We start from the raw sequence: 16377 nt of genomic DNA on the forward strand, positions 1-16377 counted from the left end.
TGCAGGCCTAGAAACCACTCTCAGAAACACAAAATTAGGTAAGATTGGTGTTAAATGCGTTGAAATTATGTAAGATCTACCCTAAATTCGACGCAAAATTTTTGCATGCTCTAAGCTAACTTCAACAAAAAGTTATGTAAGATTAGCGATCAATGCGCTGAAATTCTGTAAGATTTAAGCCAAATTCAACGCAAAATTAAGTAAGATCTACGATAATTTCAAGGCAAAATAAAGTATGGTTTACGCTAATTTCAATGAAAAATTATTTAAGACCAGCGGTGAATGCGTTGAATTTCTGAAAGATTAAGGGTTAATTCAACGCAAAATTATGTAAAATCTGCACTAAATTCAACGCAAAATTATGTAAAATTTTTCAGCGTAAATCTTACATAAAATTGCGTTGAAAATAGTGTAGATCGTACATAATTTTGCAAAGAAATTAGCGTAGATATAACATGAGTTTTCGTTGAACTTAGCCTGGATGTTATTTAATTATGCGTTGAAATTAGCGTATTTCTTACATATACTTCAACGCACTCAGCCGCAATCATACATAACCTCGTGTAAAATTTAGCGTAGATCATCTATAATTTAACTTTGAATTTAGCGTAGATCATACATTTTTTGCGTTGATTTTATTTTTGCGAATCTTACATTAGTTTAAAGCATTTGCCACCAATTCTACATAATTCTACATTTTTCAGCGTAGATCTCGCATGTTTCTGCGTTGAATTTAGCGTAGATCGTACATATTTTTGCCTAAATCATCGCAAAATTGCGTAAGATCACAGCCCGATTCAACAAAAAATTGTTTTTAGTATTTATTATACGGCATCAACGCTAAGGTCCCTGGGTGTTGGGGGTTTGGCGATAGGTAGGCGGGAGAGACTTCTTTGGGTACGTGGGGGATAATTGTATATTATGGGAGGGGGAATAGTTTGGTACGTGAGAGTTGGAGCTAAGGTTAGTTTACTGATTGTGGGTTATCAAAAGTGACACCAGAAACTCCATTTAAACTCAGGTTTTAATTTAATGCAACCCAGAAATTTTCTGCAGATCATCAAAACTTCGCTAACTGCGACGGAAAAGGATATAAAAAATCTTAAGAACTACGATTAGAAACGCAAAATCATTTAAATATACGCTTAGAAACCGCAAAAATATGTAAGTTCTACGCTTAATTCAACGCAAAACTTTGCAGGCTTGGAAATCACGCTCAGAAACACATAATTATTTAAGAATGGGGTTAAATGCGTTGAAATTATGTAAAATCTACCCTAAATTCGACGCAAATTTTTGTATGCTCTAAGCTAAATTGAACAAAAAGTTATGTAAGATTAGCGATCAATGCGTTGTAATTCTGTAAGATTTACGCGAAATTCAACACAAATTTAAGTAAGATTTACGTTAATTTCAAGGCAAAATAAAGTATGATTTACAATAAATTCTGCGAAAAATTATTTAAGATCAACGGTGAATGCGTTGAATTTCAATAAGGTGTACGATTAATTCAAAGCAAAATTATGTAAAATCTGTAGTAAATTCAAAGCAAAATTATGTAAAACCTTTTAGCGTAAACCTTACATAAAATTGCGTTGAATATAGTGTAGACCTTACATAATTTTGCGAAGAAATTAACGTAGATCTTACATGAGTTTTCGTTGAACTTAGCCTAGATCTTTCTTAATTATGCGTTGAAATTAGCGAATTTCTTACATATACTTCAACGCACTCAACACCAATCTTACATAACCTCGTGTAAAATTTAGCGTAGATCACTTATAATTCATCTTTGAATTTAGCGTAGATCATACATATTTTTGCGTTGATTTTTTTGTGAATCTTAGATTAGTTTAATGCATTCACCATCAATTCCTCATAATTTTACTTTTCTCAGCGTAGATCTGATATATTTTGCGTTGAATTTAGCTTAGATCGTACATATTCGTGCCTAAATCATCGCAAAATTATGTAGGATCAAAGCCACATTCAGCACAAATTTGTACAGCATCAACGCTAATGTCCCTGGGCGTTGGGGGGTTTGGCGAGAGGTAGGCGGGAGGGGACCTCTTTGTGTACGTGGGGGATAATTGTGTACTATGGGAGGGGAAATAGTTTGGTACGTGAGAGTTGGAGCTAGGGTTAGGTTACGGATTTTGGTTTATCAAAAGTGACCCCAGAAACTCCTTTAAACTTAAGTTAATATTTAATGCAACCCAACAAATTTCTGCAGAACATCAAAACTTCGCTAACTGCAACAGAAAAGTATATAAAAAACTACCCTTAGAAACGCAAAATCATTTAAAGTATACGCTTAGAAACCGCAAAAATTATGTAAGATCTACGCTAAAATCAACACAAAATTGTGTAAGATAAGCGGCCACTAGCGTCGACAAGTAAGAAAAATGACCGCAATGTTCTTATACAATCATGCGTGGAATGCGTTAAGTCACTGGCTGGTATGAATTAACTAACCCACGAATCTCTTGTTTTGTCATGCTCGACCAAAAAGTGGTATGAAAAGACCATTCCCGACTCAAATATTCCATAAAAAAGACTTAAGCTCGACTTAAACCTAATCTGCACCCCAGTTCGACCCGGCTATAGCAGTAACAAAGCTGAATCCATTTATTGTCCCTGTAAATGCCTTGACTAATACGGGATACAGTGGCGATTCGGAGAAAAACCCGCTAGAATACCGGAAATATTTTTCTCAGTGTATACCAGATAGCCATGAAATACACGAGATTGAACCCAATTTTGGGAAAGATATTTATACATCCACAATATCACTTGCCAAAGAGTACAAACCAACCGAAATTTCATGACCTTAAAAATGCCTTTCTGTGGAACGTAGAACAGCCGATTAACAAACTCCTCTAGTAACGATTCCATGATTTAAAAAACTCGGAAACAAAGAACACAGCAAATAGTTGAGAAGTTGCAAAAACTGGATATCGAAATTGGAAAGTTGTGTCCTATTAGAAAATCATTAAACTGCAAAAAAGGCGAAGCATTCGGTCATAGCACTTTGATATGCGTGCAAAGAAAAAAGAACAAATTGCAAGTTTCAGAACAGAGACAAGAAGAAATCGAAAAATAACCTAATTAAAGCAATTTTCCCTTAAAACCTCCAGAATAGAACACCAGCTAATACTTACCGATAAATGAACCAAACATTTGATGAATTACAAAAAAAATTAAAAAATCGGAGAAACCTCACGAAATTGTATGGGAATCGATTGCAACAATTTAGAAACGGGATGGAGTTGTAGACAAATGGGTAGATAACCTCTTAGCAAATTGAAATATCTCTCTTTTTTCACGTCAACATACTTCCATTCCCAGCTGTCTTTTTTCTAAGCCAACAAAAAACACCTAAAAAAAAATTTTAGCCGCCAAGTTCAAAAAACTACCGAACTACTGAAATGCATGATAATCAAACACATAATGAAGCAGATAATTTGAAAAAAATCACATAAAAGTTGTATACAGAAAAATAAAAAAAAACAAACCAAGTTGACTCCGAGAACACCGCATTAGAAGATCTCAATCCCAAGCTCCTAGAAAAAAGTTAGTAATTTTTAACAAGAAATGGGACCGTAAAAGACTTCGAACCTAATCTTCAAATTAGAAGCCACTGAAAACCAGTACAAAAGACTCAAAGATAGAATCATTGACACAAAGATAAAATCATGGGAATCGGTTATTAGAAATTGCAATTGTCACAAATGATACACTCCCTATTTGATTAAACGAGGCAAAAAATACGCCATATTGAATTGAACTATAGACGCTAGCCCTTGTCAATGACGTCGAATACAATCAGCACATCTTCTCTGTAGAAAACTGACGGTGGACTCTCTAGAAAGCACTTATGAGTCTTTTTAAGAAGCAAATATTGACAAAGACATGCAGAAATTGACTAAATATGGAATATGCTGAACGTAAATGACGATTTTTGTTAATCACCGACCTCTCATCACGGTGTCCTGTTTTTTCACCCCCTATTCTTTTAACCCACTATACTTTAACCCCGATTTTTTAACCCCTATATCATTTAACCCCTCAATTATTTAACCCCTATATTGTTTCACCCCGATTTTAAGCTTCCTATAATTGAGAATAATTAAGCCTCAATTAACTGTATTTTAATTAATGGAGATAACAATCGGGGTGAAATGACTGAGGTGTGAACATACTTTTCACACCTCAATCATTTCACCCCGATTTTAATCTGTAAATTCATGGATCATAATTGTCAGGGACATAGAGCTAACGACACAATAGTTTAATGCAAAACTATAACAATGAGCGAAATAGTTATCTAATCTAATCCTTAATGGGGCAATTAAAAGCAATTGAAAAGTGGATGGAACTCCAAAACATTTCTTGTTTTATTGCATTTTGAATTCAGCATGATAACTGCCGACTTTGAGTTTACTATTTCTTCCAAAAACAAAAAAAAGTATTGGTGGTAGAAGCCATGAGTTGTTAAAAGATTAAATAAGTTTAACACTGCCTGGAATTGCTCAAAATATCAAAGTTACAAGTGCCTTGTTTCCGTTTTAAGACAAAATGACCAATTTATTCGCGTGAACGGTGAGCACAATCATAATGCTTCGATTGGAAACTGGCGACACGAAAAGTTATAATAGAGATCAAAGCCCTGAATAAAAACCTAACGCCCGCAGCAGCCGCAGCTTCCGCAATTTTACCAGTAACTGACGTTCTTTTGACCCAGTATAAGATGCCGTCAAAACCAAACTTAATACACACCTCGCAGCGCTTGAGAAAGGCTATACAAACAGTTTCAATTCATGAGCCATCGGACCAGCATTTTGCTATACATGATAATTTTCAAGAGTTTTGGCGATATGACAGCGGAAGAGATAACCACGAGCGTATTTTAGTTTTTGGTGATCCCTATATGACATCGGTTCTCGAAAGCTCCAAGTTTTGTCTTGGGGATGGAACGTTTAAACTATCGACCAAAAACTTCTATCAAATATACACCCTTCATGTATATGCTCTCGGTACTGCCCCTGCTGGTTTATATGCCCTCCTTCCCAACCAAAACGAAAAAAACGTACAGCCGACCACTTGATGGCTTAGAAACCTTTGCCCCCAATTGTAAACCGGATAAGGTTCTGTTGGATTTTGAAATTGCCCCTATTAATGTTTTTTAGAAACATCATCCATCTTCATTGTTGTCGGGCTGCTATTTCCATTTAACAAAAAAATTTTGTTCGAAAATTTAAATAACTTGGACTAAAAATGATGGTGTCAGAAAATCACAAAGTGGCCCTGGCGCTTAAAATGATCCCTGCTCTAGCTTTCGAAAAAAATGAGCAAATAGAAACGTCTTTTGAATTAATTGTCGAGGAAATAACTAATGTGGAAGGTCAGCAGAATTTAGATAGCTTCGTTATTGAGAAAATAGACAAGCTTTGTTTATATTTCCAAACAAATTATATCAAGTGTCCAATATTGAACCGTCCTGCCACATTTCCCCCACAAATTTGGAATCAAAGAGACACAGCCATTGAGGGAATTGCCTGAACAGCTAATGCTGTAGAGGGCTGGCATTATGGTACACATGCCTTCTTCAGCGGATCCCATCTCGGAATTCGGAAACTTTTGGCTAACTTACAAAAAGACGCTGCGGTCCAAAAATTAAACTTTTTGAATGCCTCATCCGGTCACAAATTCCCAAAAGAAGAAGAAGTATGAGAACTTGAATGGGAAAGTGCAAAACTTGATGCAATTTTACAGGGATGAAACTGATATTCATTTTTTCAGAGCTACTGCCAGTTTGACTTAGTTGTGAATTTGTTGTGTTTTTTATTATGTTTGTTTTTGTGTTAATTTGAATTCGAAATCCATCTTAATACTTTCGAGTTGGCGCCCGCCTTGCGTCATCACAGAGTTACGTCGAAGCCTCATATCGTGACTCATTAGGGATTTTGATCCCGGGCGTTAACCCTATGATCGGACCCTTAATTGGGAACACAGTTTTGCAACATTTAGATATGTAGCTTGCACAGCGTAGCTGCTAGCAAACAAATCAATCTAGATTTCAATGAAAATTCTGTTAAATACACGGTTGAATTTAGTTTTGAATTGCTATTTTAGGCCTGCTCAGGAAGTAGGTTTTAAAATTGAGCTTACATCCTTTCACTTGAAAAGTACCGGTTCTTCCGTCTTCTAGACTAAAACAGTTTTTGAACTTTTTTGATTCAAATGAAAGTGCAACATAAAATAGGTCAGACTTTTCAAGTGTTCTTTTTCGATCAAAGGCATTGTTCTAAAAAGCAGTCTCGTCATTATTCTTTAATTTTAAACAAACGCAAGCTGTTCAATGCCGCACTCTTGAAGGTCAGTAGTTTTGTGTTTTTTAAGTCCTTTAAACTTTAGCTTTCCTAATTGTTCTCTCGGATGCCGAAATAGATAAAAAAAGGTTTCGGTGGTAAACTGATTTTGGGTTGAATAAATTGCGGGGTTAAGTTACTGAGGGGTGATTAGACACGGGGTTAAATTATAGGGGGTTAAGTAAATCCGGGTGAAAAGAAGTAGAACCCTCATCACGCAAGAATCACCAGGAAGCCAAACAGGCAAATGATTATAGTGAAATATCCATAGTTAACCTTTCCGACTACGCAAAATAAATTGCCAACAAGTGGACAATGAACTTCACAGGAATATTAATTATAAGCTATTTAGATCAAAGTTACAAAACCAAATTGGCGCCATCAAGTCTAAAAACACTCGGATCTTTTCTGCTAGCGCCCCCCGCGCTTAGTTAGACACCCCCATTTATATATGTGTAAACATATTGTTAAAGCTAGGTAATCTTATACGTAAGCATATATGAGCAATATGCATTTACAAAAAGCTAGCACAGCTATGGTTTGAAAGTATTACGTGTTCAACTAAAATTTGTTGCACATAACGTAAGCAATTAAAAATTTCTGCATTGACTTTTTAAAACTTCTTAACTATTCTAAAAGTGCCTTCAATCTACCTAGACACTCTTGTTTCAATGAAATGCAAATATCGCTCTGACAATTCGCGAAAGTTTATATTTTGGAGGGTGCAAATTTAATGGCTATAAGGCTGGGGGGGCGCTAGCAGAAAAGATCCAACCACTCATTACGAAGAAAGGATGGAAACTGTAGGCACCAAAGCAAGTAGCTGACGGGTAACTCGATATCCAGAAACAAAAATAGAATTTGAAATAGACGAAATAGCAAACAAAAACACATCTGAGATATTGATAACTGGAAAAAAGTTTCAATATTGTTCATCAAATCAAAAATCTTAAGTTTCATTTTTAAATCTACAACATAACATCAATGTACTCCATAATTGGTTTTCTATTAACTGAACATACAATGGACACAACTCCTAAGCCGAACTCCTGGAAAATCAGAAAGAAGTGAAAACGTAAAAAGAAATCCAACATATCCTAGAGAGAACCACACAAAGCAAAAACGATGAACTGGAAAAGACCACTAAGTAGAAAAGGCCAAGGCCCTAATTTGGAGGGAAACGACCAAAAAAGATTTGACACCTAGGTGAGGGATTATCTCCAAACATTACAAGTAACTGAAAACTGAATGGGGCTAGTGATAGTAGAGGACAAATTTGGTACCTCGGAATTTCACCGGGTCTTTCACAGCTCTTCAAACTACCCGCATTGGTCATACTTATATAATTAGCCAAGGACTGCAATTTTTTACGCACCATTGTATCAACAACCCAAAACAAAATATTCAAATCGTCTCGCTAGGCCGATATTCGAAACTAACAATCATAAAAAGTAACAAATTAGGCGCGAAAACGGAAAAAAACACATAAAAAACAATCAACTGCAAAATATTCAAAAAGACCTTTAAACCAGAACATGCCATTTTTTAAGACGAAAAAATATAGAAGCTTCCTTACCGATAAACACATACATTTTGTGTACGTAGATTGCTACGTACAGGCTTGCAATAAAACTGTGTAAAAAACCAGGGTTACAATCTAAACGAAAATTCCTTCCGAAATAATGGACAAAAATAATACTCTCGACGACAGAACTCATTCACGAAATATTTCAACAATTTTGTCCACATTTTGGTTAACACCCTTTGCGTATAACTGAAATAATCAGATATAGATCATGCAACACAATGGGCAGAAGGACAATGGCACGATTGGTGGCGACCAGGTAACAAACTAGAAAAGACGGGCAAAACCAATTGGACAGGAATGTCTTGACAATTAGATGGAATGAAATACAATAGTTATGAAAACATTTTAGACCAAAACCCCGGGTCGAAGTGTCACCGCCATTCAACGCAAAATTATGCAAGATAAGCAGTGAATGCGGTAAATTTTGTAAGATAAGCGGCGAATGCGGTGAAATTTTACAAATCATGCTGTGAATGCGGTGAAACAAACCTTCATCGCCTGGTAGGGGTGAAATTACATAAATTTACAGCTTTGAAAAAAGTTTCCAAATTATGTAAGATAAGCGGTGAATGCGATGAAATTCGCCGCTTAACTTAGTGATGAAACAGCATAAATTCACCGCTTAGAAAACGCCTCGAATAGTCTTCTGTTCAACGAAGTTAAGATACATTTAATAAATACGCACGGAAATTGTACCCAAAAATAATCATACATCCTTTTGAAACTTTTTTAAGCCGTGAATTTATGTAATTTCACCACTAGAGTAAGCGGTGAAGGTACAAAAAGTCACCACATTTCACTGCTTAAATTTGTAATTTCACCCCTAATCTTACAAAAAATCAACGCGTATGTTTTACAAAAAGTAGAGTGAATTTAATTTAAATTAAAAACAAGTAGGCTAAATTTTAGTGAGAAGTGGCGCAGTGGAAGAAGGAGTGGTTGAGATGCAGGAGGTGAGAGGTCCGCATTCGTGCAAGGACGGTAACTTATAGTTAGCGGTGAAATATGGTGAATTTTTGTAAGGACACCGCTTACTTTAGCGGTGAACTTACATAACTTGACCTCATTTACCGCGTTTCACCGCAAAATTATGCACGAAATTTGCGGTGAAAAAAAACCTTTTCACCGCTCATCTTGCAATTTTTCCAATTTTTTCTCGAACCGCGAACCAATAAAAGAAAAGCTTAGGCAGCAAATTTTGTATTAAAACGTGTTCAAATTATATTTTGATACAAAACTCTCCGTAAGAGCGTCAAGTGGGCTAACCGTCCACAAAACTGAAATAGCACATTTAACAAAAAAACAACAAAAACTAAAGGCTGAACTTCTCAGTACAGCCCCAAGAAAAGAAATCTCAGTTACAGCAACAAGAATAAGAAAGAAAAGAGGAATACCCAGAAAAGAGGATACCCAGAATAAAATACCCAGCAAAAATCATTAGAATGGCAAAGTTTAAGGATTTCAGGCGCTTACAAAGCAATGAGACAATCGTCACAACACTAAAAACTCAAACACACCACTCAGACGAATGAAGGCTATACCTATTTGTACAAGATTGAAAAGCAACATTTAGCCAGTCTAGAAAGATCAACGAAAACAACAAATTTGAAAATAATACACGTACAGATCTCTAATAAACATAAGACTAAAACGCAAATTGTAAAAGATGCAATGTACAGTCAGGAATGTTTCTCTTTAAAAAATATTTAATTAGTTGTTTAAAGAAACCTTACTGTAGTGAAAGCAAGTTTAAATTTTTTTGCTTCATTTTTTTTCTGTGCAGCGTGAAGATCTAAACTGTAAATAATAACTAGAATCGGATACTTTCAACGACATCTTGCATATCAATTATTTTTAATTCCTTCAAAACTTTTCTCCAAATGTAGTTTTAAGTCCGATTATAGAAAGCAAACTATTATAAATTGGTATTGATTGCGCAACAAAAAAATCCGCTAAAAAATTATAGTTTGCCAGTCTAGAAAACTATTATATATTGAAATGGATTGAGCAACAAAAAAATCCCCAAAAAATTTATTGTTCACCAGTCTAGAAAAATCAACGAAAAGAAAATTGATATCACTGCAGACAATCGGATCAACAAACTATCCGTTCGAGAATTTTATTCTAAGTGTGATTACAAAGCAGTAAAAAAGCAACAACTTAGGCCGACAGAACACAACCGTGGTCCAGACCGGATGTTAATCTTGCAATATCTTGCAAGATTTTGGCAAAAAAAGATGATAATCTTGCAAGATCTTGCAAGACGACGTTAATCTTGCAAGATAATACAGCACGATGTTAATCTTGCCAGATTTTGTAAGATTCTGGCAAAAAAATGCTAATCTTACAAGATCATGCAAGACAATGTTAATCTTGCAATATCTTGCCCGATTCTTGCAAGATTAACATCTGAATTTCAAACCGCTTAAAAAAATAAGTGTTCCAAGTGACATAATATCTATTCTATTTGTTATTAGTTGTAATTTTCATGGCTAATGGTGTTAAGATCATGCACAATTATTATCCGAGCCGGACTCGGGAAGAGATAGCATCAGAAACATACCAGGAAATGTGTTTTCAGCACTCGCATTAAAAGCAAACCAACTTTTAAATGATTTTTGATATAGTACAGCAACAAGTTTAAAATATCAACCTCGAAACAAGAGCCAGGCAAAAAGAATCCACGAACGCTGACGGAGAAACCACACAATAACCAATGCAAATTAAACGAAGCCAACAGAAAGCCGGAAATAGTCATATGATTACATGAGTACACCAGTTTCAAAATGAATGCTCAAATTGGAGCCAATAAGAGCGCAGATCACCTGACAAACAATTTTGCACCTTAGATTTATAAATCATTTGCACGATTTACCAAGATTTGCTTGAAAGCAGCGATTTTAATCAAAAGGGTCTTTTTAAACAAATAATTTTTAAAATTTTTTTAATTTCCTCTAATACACATAAGATTAAAATGCAAATTGTAAAGATGCAATGTACAATCAAGAATTTGTCTTCATCTTTGAAAAAATATTAATCTAGTTATTTAAAAAGTGAACCTTTATGTAGTAAAGACAAGTTTAATTTTTTTTGCTTCATTATTTTCTGTACAGCGTGAAGAACTACAGTGTAAGTGTTAACTAGAATCGGATGCTGACAATGACATTTTGCATGTCAATTTTTTAGTTCCTTCCAAAATTTTCTCCAAATGTAGTTTTAAGTTTGATATTAGAAAGCAAACTATTATGAATTGGAATGGGTTGAGCAGCAAAAAATCAGCTAAAAATTTATTGTTTTCTCTTATATCAAACGTAACTTTCATGTCATGTTGTTTTATTCCCATTGCAAGAAAAAATTAATTTTTATATGCTGTGGGCTGTATGAAAACAGCTTTTTATTCCCCAATTCAATTGTTATCCAATTTGCGATTAATGTTTCTTGCATCCTCATCAGAACTAATGCTGATTATTGTACGTGACTCACTACAATTGGATTCATCAATGTAATCTTTGATTCTTGCGGCAAGCTACTGCTTTTTGTATTCAAAACTTTTAGTATCTTCTTCACTTCTTGCTATCAATGAGTTACGCCAAGAAGATAGTTCAAACTAGTTGATTCTGTTTTTTTTCGTTGTCGACTTTCAAAACAGTATCTGCTAACTCTTCCTGTTGCTGAATACTAAATACTCTGTCTTTTGCTTGTTCACTATTAACTGGGACTTTGTAAAAAAAATTGATATTTTGTTTTTGAGAAAATTTTATCAATATTGGATATAAAAGTGATATGTTGGATTCAATGGAAAGATTGCCATAATAACTTTGAGTATACGATATAGAATAATAGTAATCCAATGTTTCTTGAAACACTTTGTGGATGATTTTTAAGGAACGTCTGCTTAGACTTTTGTTAATGTAGCGTGTTTTTGTTAATGTGTCTTTCAAACTTTAAATGATTCAAACGATCATCGATGTTTCTCATTGTATCATAATAATGGTTTAAAAATGCAAAACTGTCTAGTGTCTATAGTTTGCTTTTAATGCGCCATAATACATCTATTAAAAAGTGTTATTCTAGTTTCATCACTTTTTTTCTCTTTTGTCAAATAATGTCGCACTTGAGAAACACAGACACATGTAACCATTTTTCCTTTATTCAATAAAAAAAATACGAAACTTGCAAATTTGTGCAAAAATTGCGGCTGTAACAACTCTAATGGCATAATTTTTGAAATGAAATTATTGAACAATATACCATCCGTTTTTCCATATTATACATTGTCTATTTGTTTCACAAGCTTGGTTAGAATGAGTGTAAAATTATCTAAACTAGATTCAGTTATTCATTAGTTATAAATTTAACAACCATTTAGGCTAGAAACGAAACTGAATAGTTTACACAGTAAACTAATATTCAGTGTGGTTGAAGTTTTCAGGTCACTTTGACCTCAATTCAATACAAACATTCAGAATATTTAGACATTATAGTTCAGTCTTTGAAGCGTTATATACTTCATTACCCACTTTCGTTTCATTGACCCATTTTGCATTACACTTTTCAGTTCATCAACTCCTTCTAAAATATTTAGGACTGCTTCAAAAAGCTGACCTATTCAATTTAGTTTTTATTTATTTTTCGAGACACACTTTTGTCTGAAATTCTGAAGATGTCATTTGGTGACAGTATGGGCACTATGTTTAACAGGGCCAAGGTTTGTAGCACATATTTCTATTTTTTCACTGGTGGATCGAAATAAGACACCAGCCCAGGAGGTAGGACGGGGAGTTCTGGGCGTTATTGTTCCAACGTATTTTTCAAAATGGAGGAATATATGCCAGGCCGGCTTTTTTCTTCAGTCTTAACTTTTTGTTGTTTACGCATCGTAGAGGAAAAACAGAAACACCTTTTTGGAGCCCTTAAAGAATACTTTTGAGAATACTTTTATTCTTTATTAAAAAAATCTTCAAATTTTATTACCGGCTGAGAAAGGGGAACTGTTCAAAATTTGAAAGAAAAAACTGGAACAAAGGAATAGTATTTGGTGACGGGGTGGGGGTGGGTGTCAAAAGGGGATATTAACTAATTTCGACAAAATAAGCAAAAATGTTTACAAATTTTGTTAAAGTATATAAACATAATTATACTGGATAAAACAAATTTATTTGAAAATTTCCTTATCAAAAATAAGGAATCAAAAAAACTAAAAAACTAAATGAAAAAGAAAGTAAAAACTAGTAAAGATTTTTTGCTTTTTACGGGATCTTTCTTCTCTTGGTAACCATTTCTGGCTTTTACCTTTTGTGTAATCAAAGAGACTCGAGATGTAACCAAAACACAAAACAATTGTCAAACATGGGAATTGAAAAGTTAAAATGATTGAAAGCTTATAAAAAAGCAACAAAAAAGAAAAACCATCATCTTTTTCCGTTGTCTTTGAAATCAAAAATTAATTTTTAAAACTTTATAGCACCTTGTAATTAATTTGTCTAATTTTATAAAAAATCGTATCCAAATGAACAAATGCAGTACTCTTATTGAGTTACAAGAACAATATTGAAAACATGAAAACATTCTTTCTAGCGAAAAAAGAGAGAACTAAAACAGGTTTGATGTAATTTATTTATTTTCATAGTGGTTTCTGTGGCCTCATGAAAAAATTATTTTCGGTGTCATTGGTGTCTTGTATATCTCAGACCAGCAAACACAGTAAATGAACGTTATTGTAATTATTTCGAACAGTGAAATATCAAAATTTTTTAGGAATTTACAAAAATGCAAACCTAAAATCCTAAAACTTTATTCTAAGCCTGAAATTATACAGCGTTGACCAAATATGGAATATTTGAGTCAAGAGCAACAGGAAGCATGATCCAACGAGAAAAACCCAGATTTTGATTTTTCAATTCTGTATTCTGTTGATTGTTTGTGATGCTTCAAATAATTTTCAAAATTAATAGTTCCGATAATCTCAGTGGGCAACACTTTTCAGTCAACACAATTTGCAAAAAAACAAACACAATTTGCAAAAAAGATTGCAAATGTATATATTGCTTTCAAAATTTAACTGCTCTCATTTTCATGACTTTTTGCTATTGGGTGACCTTATGAAGAGAAACATTTTCAAATTGATCCTGATATAAAATAATTTGTATAAATTTAATGAGACAATTATATTTTAGAGCAAAAAATAGATTAGAAAAGGACACTTTTTTGGTATTTTTTGTTCGTAAACTGGGCACTGTATTTTGTTTGAGTATTTTTTTGAGTTGTATTTGTTAGGATAATTTTTTCCCACTGATTGCTTTTGTTGACCTTTAAAATTATAAAAGGCTGTTTTATTTTGCAATATTATTGACCGTCATTGTTCATCCGGAAAAATGTTTAAGAAGTTTAACCTTGACAAAACTGAAAAACTGATAGTCGAAAGAGTTTTTCGCCACAGAAAAAAAAATCCTTTGAAGAAAATGAGAGGTCAGATGGAACATAATGTGATACGCACAGGCTCACACGAGCCGTCTGGTTATGCTATAGAAACCGTTTTTAGTACAATAAATGCATCCATTTGTTTGCAAAAGGAAGAACAACGAAAAACCTTTTTTCGAACCTAGGGCTGAAAGCGGATCAGATCATATTTCTAAAAATTATTATATTACTCTGATGAGAAAAAAACTAAAAATTACCAAGAGATCCGTGTCTGAAAAATCAATATCTTTGGAAGAATATGGTTAATCCTTTTGGTATATGTTGAGTGGAATAGGAATACAATCTGTTGAGTAGAAGCGTATAAAATCTGTTTAGGAATACAATCTTTGACTTTTTGTTTTTGGTTTCAAAATATGCGCCCTAAGTTAAAAGCAAAACTGTTAAGCTGTGGAAAAGTGATTCAAAAAAAGAAACTTTCTGTAATGATGAAAAGACTGATCTAGCAGATTTTTTTACCCTCAAAACCTTATTTAAAAATAGGTTTGTCTAAAATGAACTCAAACTCCAACATGAACGGTGTTGATAAATTTCTCGTGAACTTGATCCTTAAAAAGAGGAGTTGATACTTAACGCAATCTGATTAACTTTCAAAATTACAAAAATGAAATCTATAGTTGATATTCAAAAGATTTCTATTAATTCAGATCAAATTTACTGCGATCACATTCCAAAGGATTTTAAATCAAATTTCACCATTTTCTACCATTTCAACCATTAATTAGAGTAATTTCTTTGCAAATTTTGAGTTAAAACCGCAAAAACTTAGCTTTTCTTTAAATTTCTCTGAAAAAGTTTCTCAAAGTACTCGCCTCATTTTTAGGAAAAAAGGTTGCACATTATTGTTGATTTATAGCATGTTGTTTAGTAAAATAAATAAGTGTATGCAAGTTGAAAAAAGCTCTTGCAGAGCCGCTAAGAATGAAAAGGGATCTCTAATTATCTGAGTATTTTTTTGGAGTTTAAAAACAAGTGTCCAAAGTATTCTTTGTTATTGCAACAAATTTCATACACGAAACTTTGTAATTAATTTTAAAATTGACTGGTTAATATGCAGATCAACAATTTCAGTTCGTAGAAATTCGATAAATGATTGTGGTCTTACAGGTCTCTTGAGTAGACTTTTCCTAAATTGTTCTAATTTTTTAACAACTTCTCTCAGTTTTTTGTAAAACTTCTTCAGATTTTTTCGAATTCCAACACTAACATTATAAGGTTTTTCGTTGAATATTCCTGTTCCATCTTTCAACAGGTATTATTCTGGATTTATTTGTCTTAGTAAAAATAGTACCTTTGACACCTATCTCTTTTCTACTTTTTCGTGAGGCAATTCTATAGTTTATGCAAATAAAGAAATTTTTGTTCCGACCCCTCTTGAGGGGGGGGGGCAACTATAAACTCAAATGGCTTTTTTTTGTTTTTATGTTCAGTCAATTTTGACCGATCGATATATTCATCAAACAGAGTTGTGAGTGATGTTATTAAAAAACCAGTCCAGCGTAGAATGTGGAAAAAAGATTTTTTTGATTTTCGTCTTCCAGAGCGAGCTTTCGAGGTTTAAATGTTTGTGAATATTAGACCAATTTGGGTTATTTTTTTCACTTTTTCCAGAAGTTATGCATAAAATTTTGTCAATCTTGCTAAAGTTTGATAAAATTTTAACACAAGTATTTATGACCATTTTTATTCATTTTTTGGCTAAAATGTAATCTAAATTACTCAAAATTCAGCCTTTTTTATCAAAGATTGCACAAAATAAGCTTCTTTAGTCCATTTTGAACAATTTGCCGGTAGTACAGACCCAAAAAACACTAACACAATCTTTTTGAACTCCAAAGGGGGCTAGTCTTACTTGCACTTCTATTTATAGTGCTCTGGAATCAAAATGTTGCCATTTTTTTAATGGTTCTCGGTGATTATCAGAACCGCATCAAATATTTT

The 16377-nt window shown here is 33.6% G+C and overlaps 1 protein-coding gene across 1 annotated transcript in view; it reads left to right on the forward strand.

Annotated features, from left to right (window-relative positions):
- The first annotated feature begins 12320 nt into the window (after positions 1 to 12320).
- LOC142354006 (endophilin-B1-like) overlaps positions 12321 to 16377 on the forward strand; it is a 35397-nt gene continuing 31340 nt past the window's right edge. The window contains exon 1 of the mRNA XM_075406257.1: positions 12321 to 12667. Within this exon, the coding sequence (XP_075262372.1) occupies positions 12623 to 12667 (45 nt within the window). The 5' untranslated portion in view covers positions 12321 to 12622. The remainder of the gene's footprint in view (positions 12668 to 16377) is intronic.

The sequence above is a fragment of the Convolutriloba macropyga genome, chromosome 15 (genome assembly GCF_964194025.1).
Source record: "Convolutriloba macropyga chromosome 15, txConMacr16.3, whole genome shotgun sequence".
Taxonomy (NCBI): domain Eukaryota; kingdom Metazoa; phylum Xenacoelomorpha; order Acoela; family Convolutidae; genus Convolutriloba; species Convolutriloba macropyga.